Here is an 11,876-nt window from a genome sequence, read left to right as displayed (position 1 = left end):
ACACGGGACTTCAATACACAGGAGGGCTGGTGAGGGAAGAGGAAACAGGTGGGAACACAGGTGAGGCTGATTACCTTGACGAGACCAGGGGAAGCAAAACTGAACACGACAGACAGGGACCAGACAACTATCAAAATAAAACAGGAAGACAGAAGACGGAACCAAGTTGCAGAGTTGACACCAGGAAACACAAGAAACCAGAAAGCAAATTAAACGCCACAAACAAAAGAAACCCAAAACAGAACAGAAAAAAAATAAGCAAAACAAAACACGGGGTCCACAGGACCCTGGACCACGACATTCCAGCTCATAGAAAAACTGCAGCAGTTAGTCCAACAGGAGAAACAGCTTCTGATGAAAATTATTATTTACAGCTGGAGAAAACAAAATACACTGGATTAAGAAACACTCACAGTCAAAAAAACAAACAAATATTAGAACTTTAACAGTATAAAAATAAAAACACTATAATGAAAAACGTTCGATACCTGAAGAGCTCTTGCAACATTTAAAGTGAAATAAGAAACAGGCTGAATATTGTCTGTAATGAAAATAGATGAAATACCTGACTCTACACATCAGTGCAGTCACTCTTAAGCTGATTAATGAATCCTCAACACTAATAAACACAAGAGCGAGTTTCTACAATCCACACAGCACTGACACACTGTAACCTGCGGAGCAGTAAAAGCTGAGTTTGTGGCTCAAACATCACATCACAAGGTCAACTAGGGTCTCAGAAACAGCTGCTGAAGAGGAAGCAAATGTGGCTCTAATGCTGTAAACTACACTGAAATGATGAATTTATGTAATGAACTTTCTCTCCCCCCTTTCTGTCCATAAATACAAAATTATGCTGAAAAAATCCAGATTAATGTCTAAACATAATAATTTGACATTCTTGAAATATTATTTTTAAATTAACATGTGAGCTGCTGCTGTTTTGTAAACAGCTCACGAAGTGGAAAAGTTTGATTGTAGAGCTGTTTAAAAAAATGATACTTTGAACTTAGAAGAAAACTTTGAATACTGGATGAAACTGAATGATTCAGGAATTCCTGATCAGCTCAGTTAGACGCTGTCTGTCCTACTGCTGTTTGAGTGTGTGATGTTCTTCAGGTGGCAGGGTAGGCCGGGCTTTTATTTAACGATAAAGCTCCTCCACAACCACAAACTGTCCTTTACAAAAGCACCAAATTCAGAACATGTTAGATGACCGCTGCCTGCTGTCTGCCTTTATCGCCCTGCGTGTTTGAGCTGAGCAATAAGAACAGCAGCAGGAGACTCACAGAGTTACTGAGAGATTTTAGAGGGAGACCAATCTGAAATTTGACCTGATTTTTCTTTTTGTTGATCACAAAACCATCATAACACCAACAGCAACAACACCGCCAGCACCAAAAAGGACCGGCTCACTTCCAGCCCAGGGTGTCCTCCACATTTGTACATATATACTGTACTCTCGGTCTCATTCATATCCCCGTGTTCTTTGTTTTGTTTCCTTGTCTCCAAGCACTAAGCCCCTCTACAGCTTGGTATAGTTTGTATAATACTATAGTTTCTTAGTATGTCTTGTTCAATTTTTTTTTTACCTCCATTGTCTGGACTCTATTTATCATGCATGTTAAGTTGCTGGATGCCCTAATTTCCTTTGGGATCAATGAAGTATCCATCTATCTCTATCTAAAAATCACACTTTCCCTCTGATTAACAGTTCGATTACCTTCTCAATCATATGTGAGAAATGTAAGTGTCTGAGTCCAACAATGTTAGAGTCACAAAGAAAGGTTTAGTTACGCCAGCTAACAGCAGCTAACAGAACTGACAGATTTCAGTGATTTAAACCTTTGCCTTTTATAAAGTTCACTGTCTGTGTTACTGTGATTATGACACGTCCTGTCCTGCTGTGTGACGCACTGTCAGCTCACATCGCAGGCGAGGACAAGAGACACACGGGTTTACCTCCGATGTCAGTGATCAGGTCCTCTGCCTGTTTTAAAGTCCACTTTTTGTTTGGCCATTATTGGGGGTCAGACTCGCTAAAATGTTGCAGTAAAAAGTGCTGACCGATGTTTTTATCCACTGATCACTGATCAATGTGTCATTGGCAATGCTGGAAAACAGGTTAGTGCACACCTGCGTGGCAGCTGTTGCAGTGCATTGTGGGATTTGTAGTATAAGTGTTAGGAGCACTATTTACATGTAGGCCATTAATCATAGCCATATTAAATTATCTCGTGGTCCGGATGTGGCCGGATGAGTTTGACACATTTGACTTTTACCTTGTTCTCTTCTGCTCTCTTGTTACCTGCCTAAAGCCTGTGCAATACTCACCTGTACCATAACCCACGTTTCCTTGAGGAGTTTCCTGAGCCCAGAAATGTTCCTGAAACTAACTCCCAGTCAAGAAACCCATGAAAAGAAAGTTACCTGCCACTAACCTGACACCAAAGTATCCACACTACCTCTGCAACTCCACCTGCCTGACATCAGGTAAGCTGTGATTTCTCTGTGCCACATTCATTGTATTAATTTCACACTGGTCACTGTTTACTCTGCCTCTCTTCTCCAGCAGACCCATCAGCCCCGCACCCTGAGCGAAATCATTCCCCCGACTCACTAACCCGTCTTTGAGCCACCATGTTTGCTCTTCAATAAAGTTTATTGTAAATACCTTTAAAACTGTCATCAGTAGTCTGAGTCTGCTCATGGGTTCCAGTTTATGCTTAAACATGACACTTATCAGTGACCCACAGTACTTAGTCTAGAGGCAGCACAGATCAACCAGTCATCTACAGTAATGTGGGAAATGCCTGAAACTCCATAAGAAGATATGAAAGGGTGTCAGATAACTGAAAGATTTCCAGGGTATTTTGAACTTGTTTTACATCATCAGGTCACGTGATCTCTCGGGTTCAACAGCTGTTATTTAGATAAAGCAAAAAAAAAAAAAAAAAAAAAAAAGGAAGGAAGTTGATTTAACTTCTCTGTCAGGAACAAGTGTTCCTGACAGTGAGGTCTGAGGAAGTAAAATGAATCCAGTGTCTCTTCATCAGCTGTTATGTAAGTACAATCCTTAATGTCTTAACTCATTATAGCATCTATGACATCAGCTGAGTCGCACTAATGGTCAGATACATGATGTCAGAGGAACAAAGATTTTATGAAAAAATGATATTAAAAATGGTTTTATTGATTAGCATTAAGGAAACAGGAAGTGAGATTCACTGTTCAACTATAATGTCTGATAAAGTGCTTCTAAATACAAAAACTCATATTAGATATAAAAGATTTTCAATAATCCACTCATCATAGGCATGAATGGTGATTTTGGGCTTTAATGATTTCTTTGAGCTGTTCTGTTTCCAGGGTGGGATGAATATACAGCACCCATCTTTAATGACTTTAATAAACAAGTATTTGGTGCACAGGTTCAAATTTATTTAGGAATTTCTTTAATCCTCAGTGGATTAACAGGCTCACATATATACATACACCCCAACAATATTTGGTTAAATGTGTCACACCTCAACCAGATGCTTTTGGTAGCCATCAACAAGGTTCTGGCATAATTCAAAGTAAAGGGCTTGACTATTAAAGTGATCATAAATCAGAGGGATTACAGCTGAACAAACATAACTATGCAGTGTTTAAGTGTGACATGAGTGCAGAGATCTGAGCCAGTGCAGAGGAGGAAGTGGAGGGAGGTTTGGTACCAGGAAGGAGCCGTGCTGTAATCGGACCTGCTCAAACTAACCTGAGTTTAATTTCTCTTTAGTTCTGGTCTCAGTGCTGATCTGCACCACAAACCAAGGTCAGTAACCTTCCTATCTGACAGTGACAAGCGTTTCTAACTAACTTCCATATAACGTGTCAGATGAACTGATTTTTAATGTGTCCAAGCCTGCCTCATTAGAGGATAGCACATTTTTTGGTTCTGTTATCCCTAACCTGATGTTGATTTTATATCACACCATTTTAAAGTTCTTTGATTTATTTGCATGCATTTTTACAGGCTGAAAAAACAATCAAAGTCTGAGAGATCCTTCATTTGGCTGCAGCATCAAAACAAAGTTGTATGATGAACCTTTCATTCGTTGCTTCAAACGCAACATTACCTACTTATGTCCTGTGTCCATCCATCGGGCATCTGACTAGGATGCCTCCTGGGCGCCTCTTGGGTGAAGTGTTCTGTGCATGTCCCACCGGGAGGAAGAGAGATTATTTCCCCTGTGTACAAACTAATTGCCTGCCTTTGTGTTACTCTGCAACATTAACAGAGACATTTTCAAATTGTAACTTCCAGTAAAAAATACAATGAAAAAAAATTACACATGAGAATATATTAGCACAAATCCCTATTCTGATAAGAATGACAAACACAAAATATTTGCACATATTTGTGTCCTTTAGAACGATCTTCTCAACAAACAGACATCATGAGAGAGATGAATGTGATGTAGTCACTCTAACACATTACTTGTCAGGCTCAGCAGGTCATTGTGTTTTACTCAGAATAAACTGAATTCTCCAACAGCTCGTCTGACTGTGAGTCCCAGCAGCTCTCAGTTCTTTGAAGGAGATTTTGTGTCTCTGAGCTGTGAGGAGGACGACAGCTCTGCTGGATGGACTCTGAGGAGAAACACAAGCAAAGTACAGAGGGCTCAGTGTGGAGATGGGTTTGGAAAACCTGCTCGTTCTTCATGTACCATCAGCTACGTCTTTCCATTGGACAGTGGAGTTTACTGGTGTGAGTCCAGAGAGGGTGCCATCAGTAACATGGTTAACCTCACAGTCTCTGGTAAGCTGAGTGTGTGGAGTTAGTGTTGATGAAGCTGTGTGTAAATGGATGAAATGCTGTAGTTTGTCTCTGTGTTGAGGTGGATCAGTGATCCTGCAGAGTCCTGTCCTCCCTGTGATGGAGGGAGATGACGTCACTCTGCTCTGTCAAACAAAGACCACTCCCTCCAACCTCCCACCTGCTTTCTATAAAGATGGCTCCCTCATCAGGAAGCAGCCTACAGGTCACATGACCATCCAGCATGTTTCCAGGTCTGATGAAGGCCTCTACAAGTGTGACATCAGCGGTCATGGAGAGTCTCCATCCAGCTGGATCACTGTCACAGGTGACACACTCAATTCAATTCAATTCAATTTTATTTATATAGCGCCAAATCACAACAAACTGTCGCCTCAAGGCGCTTTGTATTGTGGGTAAAGACCCAACAATAATACAGAGAAAACCCAACAGTCAAAACGACCCCCTATGAGCAGCACTTGGCGACAGTGGAAAGGAAAAACTCCCTTTTAACAGGAAGAAACCTCCAGCAGAACCAGGCTCAGGGAGGGGCAGTCATCTGCCGCGACCGGTTGGGCTGAGGGGAGAGAAAAGACATGCTGTGGAAGAGAGCCAGAGATTAATATCAATTAATGATTAAATGCAGAGTGGAGTATAAACAAAGTAAATAAGGTGAATGAGAAGAAACAGTGCATTATGGGAACCCCCCAGCAGACTAGGCCTATAGCAGCATAACTAAGGGATGGTTCAGGGTCACCTGATCCAGCCCTAACTATAAGCTTTATCATAAAGGAAGGTTTTAAGCCTAATCTTAAAAATAGAGAGGGTGTCTGTCTCCCGAATCCAAGCTGGGAGCTGGTTCCACAGAAGAGGGGCCTGAAAGCTGAAGGCTCTGCCTCCCATTCTACTCTTAAGTATCCTAGGAACCACAAGTAAGCCAGCAGTCTGAGAGCAAAGTGCTCTGTTGGGGTGATATGGTACTATGAGGTCTTTGAGATAAGATGGTGCCTGATTATTCAAGACCTTGTATGTGAGGAGAAGAATTTTAAATTCTATTCTAGATTTAACAGGGAGCCAATGAAGAGAAGCCAATATGGGAGAAATCTGCTCTCTCTTTCTAGTCCCTGTCAGTACTCTAGCTGCAGCATTTTGGATCAGCTGAAGGCTTTTCAGGGAGCTTTTAGGACAGCCTGATAATAATGAATTACAATAATCCAGCCTAGAAGTAATAAATGCATGAATGAGCTTTTCAGCATCACTCTGAGAAAGGATGTTTCTAATTTTAGAAATATTGCGCAAATGCAAAAAAGCGGTCCTACATATTTGTTTAATATGTGCATTGAAGGACATATCCTGGTCAAAAATGACTCCAAGATTTCTCACAGTGTTACTGGAGGCCAAAGTAATGCCATCCAGAGTAAGTATCTGGTTAGACACCATGTTTCTAAGATTTGTGGGGCCGAGAACAAGAACTTCAGTTTGATCTGAATTTAGAAGCAGGAAATTAGAGGTCATCCAGGCCTTAATGTCTTTTAGACATTCCTGCAGTTTAACTAATTGATGTGTGTCATCTGGCTTCATTGATAGGTAAAGCTGAGTATCATCTGCATAACAATGAAAATTGATGCAGTGCTATCTAATAATACTGCCTAAGGGAAGCATGTATAATGTAAATAAAATTGGTCCTAGCACAGAACCCTGTGGAACTCCATAATTAACCTTACTGTCTGAAGAAGACTCCCCATTTACATGAACAAATTGGAGTCTATGAGATAAATATGATTCAAACCACTGCAGTGCAGTACCTTTAATACCTATAGCAAGCTCTAATCTCTGTAATAAAATGTTATGGTCAACAGTATCAAAAGCTGCACTGAGGTCCAACAGGACAAGAACAGAGATGAGTCCACTGTCAGAGGCTCTAAGAAGATCATTTGTAACCTTCACTAATGCTGTTTCTGTACTGTGATGAATTCTGAAACCTGACTGAAACTCTTCAAATAAACCGTTCCTCTGCAGATGATCAGTTAGCTGTTTTACAACTACTCTTCAAGAGTCTTTGAGAGAAAAGGAAGGTTGGAGATTGGCCTATAATTAGCTAAGACAGCTGGGTCAAGTGATGGCTTTTTAAGTAGAGGTTTAATTACAGCCACCTTGAAGGTCTGTGGTACATAGCCAACTAATAAAGACTGATTGATCATTTTTAAGATTGAAGCGTCAATAATTGGAAAGACTTCTTTTGAACAGTCTAGTAGGAATGGGATCTAACAAACATGTTGCTGGTTTGGAGGAAATAACTATTGAAGTTAACTCTGAAAGATCAACTGGAGCAAAAGAGTCTAAACAAATACCAGCAGTGCTGAAAGCAGCCGAACATGAAGAATAATCTTTGAGATGGTTATGAATAATTTTTTCTCTAATGTCTAAAATTTTATTTGTAAAGAAATCCATGAAGTCACTACTAGTTAAAGTGAAAGGAATACTCGGCTCTACAGAGCTCTGACTCTTTGTCAGCCTGGCTACAGTGCTGAAAAGAAACCTGGGGTTGTTCTTATTTTCTTCAATTAATGATGAATAGTAAGATGTCCTAGCTTTACGGAGGGCTTTTTATAGAGCAACAAACTCTTTTTCCAGGCTAAATGAGAATCTTCTAATTTAGTGAGACGCCATTCCCTCTCCAGCTTTCGGGTTATCTGCTTTAAGCTGTGCGTTTGTGAATTATACCACGGAGTCAGGCACTTCTGATTTGAAGCTTTCCTTTTCAGAGGAGCCACAGTATCCAAAATTATACGCAGTGAGGATGTAAAACTATTGACGAGATAATCGACCTCACTGGGAGCAGAGTTTAGGTAGCTGCTCTGCACTGTGTTGGCACTGAAGAGCATAACAATGAAGGAATTAGATCCTTAAACTTAGTTACAGCACTTTCAGAAAGACTTCTACTGTAATAAAACTTATTCCCCACTGCTGTGTAATCCATTAAAGTAAATGTAAATGTTACTAAGAAATGATCAGACAGGAGGGGGCTTTCAGGGAATACTGTTAAGTCTTCAGTTTCTATGCCATATGTTAGGACAAGATCCAGAGTATGATTAAAGTGGTGGGTGGGCTCCTTTACATTTTGAGAGAAGCCAATTGAATCTAACAATAGATTAAATGCAGTGTTGAGGCTGTCATTCTCAGCATCTACATGGATGTTAAAATCACCCACTATAATGATTTTATCTGAACTGAGCACTAAATCAGATAAAAAGTCTGAGAAATCAGACAGAAACTCTGAGTAAGGACCAGGTGGGACGATAGATAATAACAAATAAAACAGGTTTTGATTTTCCCAATTAGGATGGACAAGACTAAGAGTCAGGCTTTCAAAAGAATGAAAACTTTGTCTGGGTCTTTGATTAATTAATAAGCTGGAATTGAAGATTGCTGCTAATCCTCCTCCTCGACCTGTGCTTCGAGCATTCTGACAGTTACTGTGACTCGGGGGTGTTGATTCATTAAACTAACATATTCATCCTGCTGTAACCAGGTTTCTGTAAGGCAGAATAAATCAATATGCTGATCAATTTTTAAATCATTTACTAATAGGGACTTGGAAGAGAGAGACCTAATGTTTAACAATCCACATTTAATTGTTTTATTCTTTGGTGCAGTTGATGAAGCTGTATTATTTATTGTTTTTGAATTTTTATGCTTAAATAGCTTTTTGCTGATTTTAGCTTTGGTTTTGGTGGTCTGGGAGCAGGCACCGACTCTATGGGGATGGGGTTTTGGGGGGATGGCAGGAGGAGAGAAGCTGCAGAGAGGCGTGTAAGACTGCAACTTTGCTTCCTGGTCTCAACCCTGGGTAGTCAGTTTTTAGGAGGGTTAATAAATTTGGCCAGATTTCTAGAAATGAGAGCTGCTCCATCCAAAGTGGGATGGATGCCGTCTCTCCTAACAAGACCAGGTTTTCCCCAGAAACTTTGCCAATTATCTATGAAGCCCACGTCATTTTTTGGACACCACTCAGACAGCCAGCGATTCAAGGAGAACATGCGGCTAAACATGTCGCTCCTGGTCTGATTGGGGAGGGGCCCAGAGAAAACTACAGAGTCCGACATCGTTTTTGCAAAGTTACACACCGAGTCAATATTAATTTTAGTGACCTCCGATTGGCGTAACCGGGTGTCATTACTGCCGACGTGAATAACGATCTTACCAAATCTACGATTAGCCTTAGCCAGCAGTTTCAAATTTCCATGAATGTCGCCTGCTCTGGCCCCTGGAAGACATTTGACTATGGTCGCCGGTGTCTCTAGCTTCACGTTTCTCAAAACAGAGTCACCAATAACCAGAGTTTGTTCCTCGGCGGGTGTGTCGCCGAGTGGAGAAAAACGGTTAGAGACGTGAACAGGTTGGTGGTGTACCCGGGGCTTCTGCTTAGGACTACGCTTCCTCCTCACCGTCACCCAGCTGACCTGTTTTCCCTGCTGCTCGGGATCTGCTTGGGGGGAGCTAACGGCGGCTAAGCTACCATGGTCCGCACCCGCTACAGGGGCCTGGCTAGATGTAGGATTTTCCAGGGTGCGGAGCCGAGTCTCCAGTTCAGAAAGCCTGGCCTCCAGAGCTACAAACAGACTACATTTATTACAAGTACCGTTACTGCTAAAGGAGGCCGAGGAGTAACTAAACATGTGACACCCAGAGCAGGAAAGTGCAGGAGAGACAGGAGAAGAAGCCATGCTGGTAGTGAGTCGGCTAAGGGCTAAGCTACTAGCTGAGCTAAGCTAGCGAATTTCTAAAAACAAATAAAGTGAGTAATGTGAATACAGGTGATTCAGCAAAGAGTATGCTATTTAAAGTAGGTGAAGATTACACTAAAATATGTTCACCTGTCTGTGTTTCTGCAGGTTTCAACATTCACAATGTGACTATAACTTAATGACTGTGTTTGCTTTATTTTAGAGAGACACACCTCACGCCTCCTTCCTGTGTTACTGTCTGTTGCATCAGTCTGTGTTGTGGCACTTCTGCTGTTACTGGTTCTGCTAATGAGACAACGTGTTCGCAGGAAACCCGAAGGTGAAACTTCCTGATTTTATATGGATTTATTTTGAAGAATTTTATTTAATCATTATGTTTAGACATTTAAGCCTTTACTGATACATGCTGGCCTGCATGTTTGTGGTCCAAAGCAAAGAGCTCTGCTGTCGTCCAGCTTCCTGTTTCTTATTAAAGAATATGCAACATGGAAGTTTTTCAATACAGGGTTTTTTGGGGTTTTTTTAAAAAAGGGGAAGAAACAGTTTTCTGTTGCAGCAGCAGTCATGTTAATTCATGTTAAACTAAAAGATTATGAATAATAAATGAAAGTCTGTGATTCAGATTTCTGTGTGTAAATATTTCTGCAGAAGCGTTTTAAAAAAGCAGCTCTGTGATCAGCTGCTCCACCTGCAGTGAACCTCTGTGTGTGTTTCATTGTGCAGAGAGAGAATCAGTAGTGAAAGCAGAAGAAGTCAGTTATGGAGAAATCACCATTAAAGACAAGCCAAAACAATCTAAAGACAGAGGTACGGTTTCTCTTCTCTTTCTCCATGATGGTTCTGCAGACACACACAGGCTTTGGTTTAAGCTAAATGCTAACATTAGCATCAAATATTAAACTGAATCTTCTATTGAAATTAATGTGAACGTCTCCTGGGTTGAAAGCACTACCCACTGCAACACCCGTATTAAATATCAGATCTGTATTTATAATGATTGATGGTATATGAACCATTTCTGTGTTTATGAGGAAGAATACAGTCCTGCTGACTCTTCAGTATCGTTAACAACCCACAGACTCTGGTTCCTGTTTTAATTGTCGCTTCTCCGCCTGCCTGAGAGATCATCTGTCAGGGTGGAGCGAAGCCTCTGTCTTCTCTCCACTCTGACTGATTCTGCTCTAAGTAGCAAATGTTTGGCTGTTAAATCTGATTTAATGCAACTAACTTCTTAGCTTTGAGTTTTATGAATTTTGAACATCTCAAGAGGCAGTTAAAGTGTGAGCGGTGCAGAAACTCTTGCTGAGATGGTTCCAAGTACAGTCTGAACTGGGACTCTGTGTGAGGCACAGAGGTGGAGATCAGACTACAAAGCTTTAATCATGTTTCCTGTTTTTTGAACTGTTTGTGTTCAGACTGTAAAACAGAGCCAGACGTCGTCTACGCTTCAGTGAAGTAGTCCTCCAGTCCAACCGCTGATGTCCAGCTTCAACTCTCTAACTGCTCCCCAGCACCTCAGACCAGAGGCCAGTCACATGTAATAAATAAATTAATAAATTAATTTAAAAAATATGCCTCAAAATCACATATTTTATTACTGGATTTTGAAATATGTATGATGGTATAATACACACACACAGAAGCTCACAAGGGAAACACGAAGGCTTCAGATTTTACTGACGAACTTTTTATCCTCCTGCTGTCCGTGTACAGAGGTCCTGGGGATCTTCCATTTTATTCCATCTTATCACCTCAACCAGCAGAAAGCCCCGCCTCTTACATTAAAGGCGTCAGGAGTCACATTTATAGTCTGCTGCCATCTACTGGTAAAATGGTGTTGCAGCAGAGGAGCTGCTTCATAAATGACAAGTTTAGTCTCTAAACACCTACTAGAAAAACCCTGGGGTAAATTTAGGTCTTTCACATCCTTCATATTTTTCTATGAAACATGAAAGTCAATATTTGGTGTGACCACCTTTATTCTTCAAAATAGTCTGAGCTCTGTCAGGCAGCTTCCTGTAGTTTCTTCTTTAAGGAGTCTTCGGGAATAGCTCTCCTTAAAGCTCTTTTTTGGATGTTGCTACCTTTTGTTCGCCAATCAGATGCAGCAGATGGTACTGCATGGTTGATTAAATTGATGGTACTTCTCTGTGTTTTTAATCCTGTCCCCAACATCACTGGTTTAAATATAGTTCTGAACAACGACAGAGGATTTCTCTGATCCACACAGGCTCAGATTTATACATACCAGTGACGTGCGGTGAGGTTCGTGACGGTGAGGCACTGACTCGTCTGGAGTCGGATGTTCACATACATGAACCCAAAATAGA

General features: G+C 41.0%; 1 protein-coding gene and 1 long non-coding RNA gene across 2 annotated transcripts in view; both read left to right on the top strand.

Annotated features, from left to right (window-relative positions):
* Positions 1-2,414: 2,414 nt before the first annotated feature.
* LOC115777430 (low affinity immunoglobulin gamma Fc region receptor III-like) overlaps positions 2,415-11,876 on the top strand; it is a 32,538-nt gene continuing 23,076 nt past the window's right edge. Inside the window, exons 1-3 of the mRNA XM_030725339.1 lie at positions 2,415-2,493; positions 3,779-3,814; positions 4,538-4,801. Coding sequence (XP_030581199.1) covers positions 2,415-2,493; positions 3,779-3,814; positions 4,538-4,801 — 379 coding nt within the window. The remainder of the gene's footprint in view (positions 2,494-3,778; positions 3,815-4,537; positions 4,802-11,876) is intronic.
* Positions 5,069-11,084, top strand: LOC115777447 (uncharacterized). The gene is made up of 4 exons (XR_004019625.1): positions 5,069-5,126; positions 9,749-9,865; positions 10,270-10,353; positions 10,962-11,084. It is a non-coding gene; the product is annotated as an uncharacterized LOC115777447 (long non-coding RNA).

This window comes from Archocentrus centrarchus, unplaced genomic scaffold (genome assembly GCF_007364275.1).
Source record: "Archocentrus centrarchus isolate MPI-CPG fArcCen1 unplaced genomic scaffold, fArcCen1 scaffold_53_ctg1, whole genome shotgun sequence".
Taxonomy (NCBI): domain Eukaryota; kingdom Metazoa; phylum Chordata; class Actinopteri; order Cichliformes; family Cichlidae; genus Archocentrus; species Archocentrus centrarchus.
This window is presented reverse-complemented; position numbering and strand designations above follow the sequence as displayed.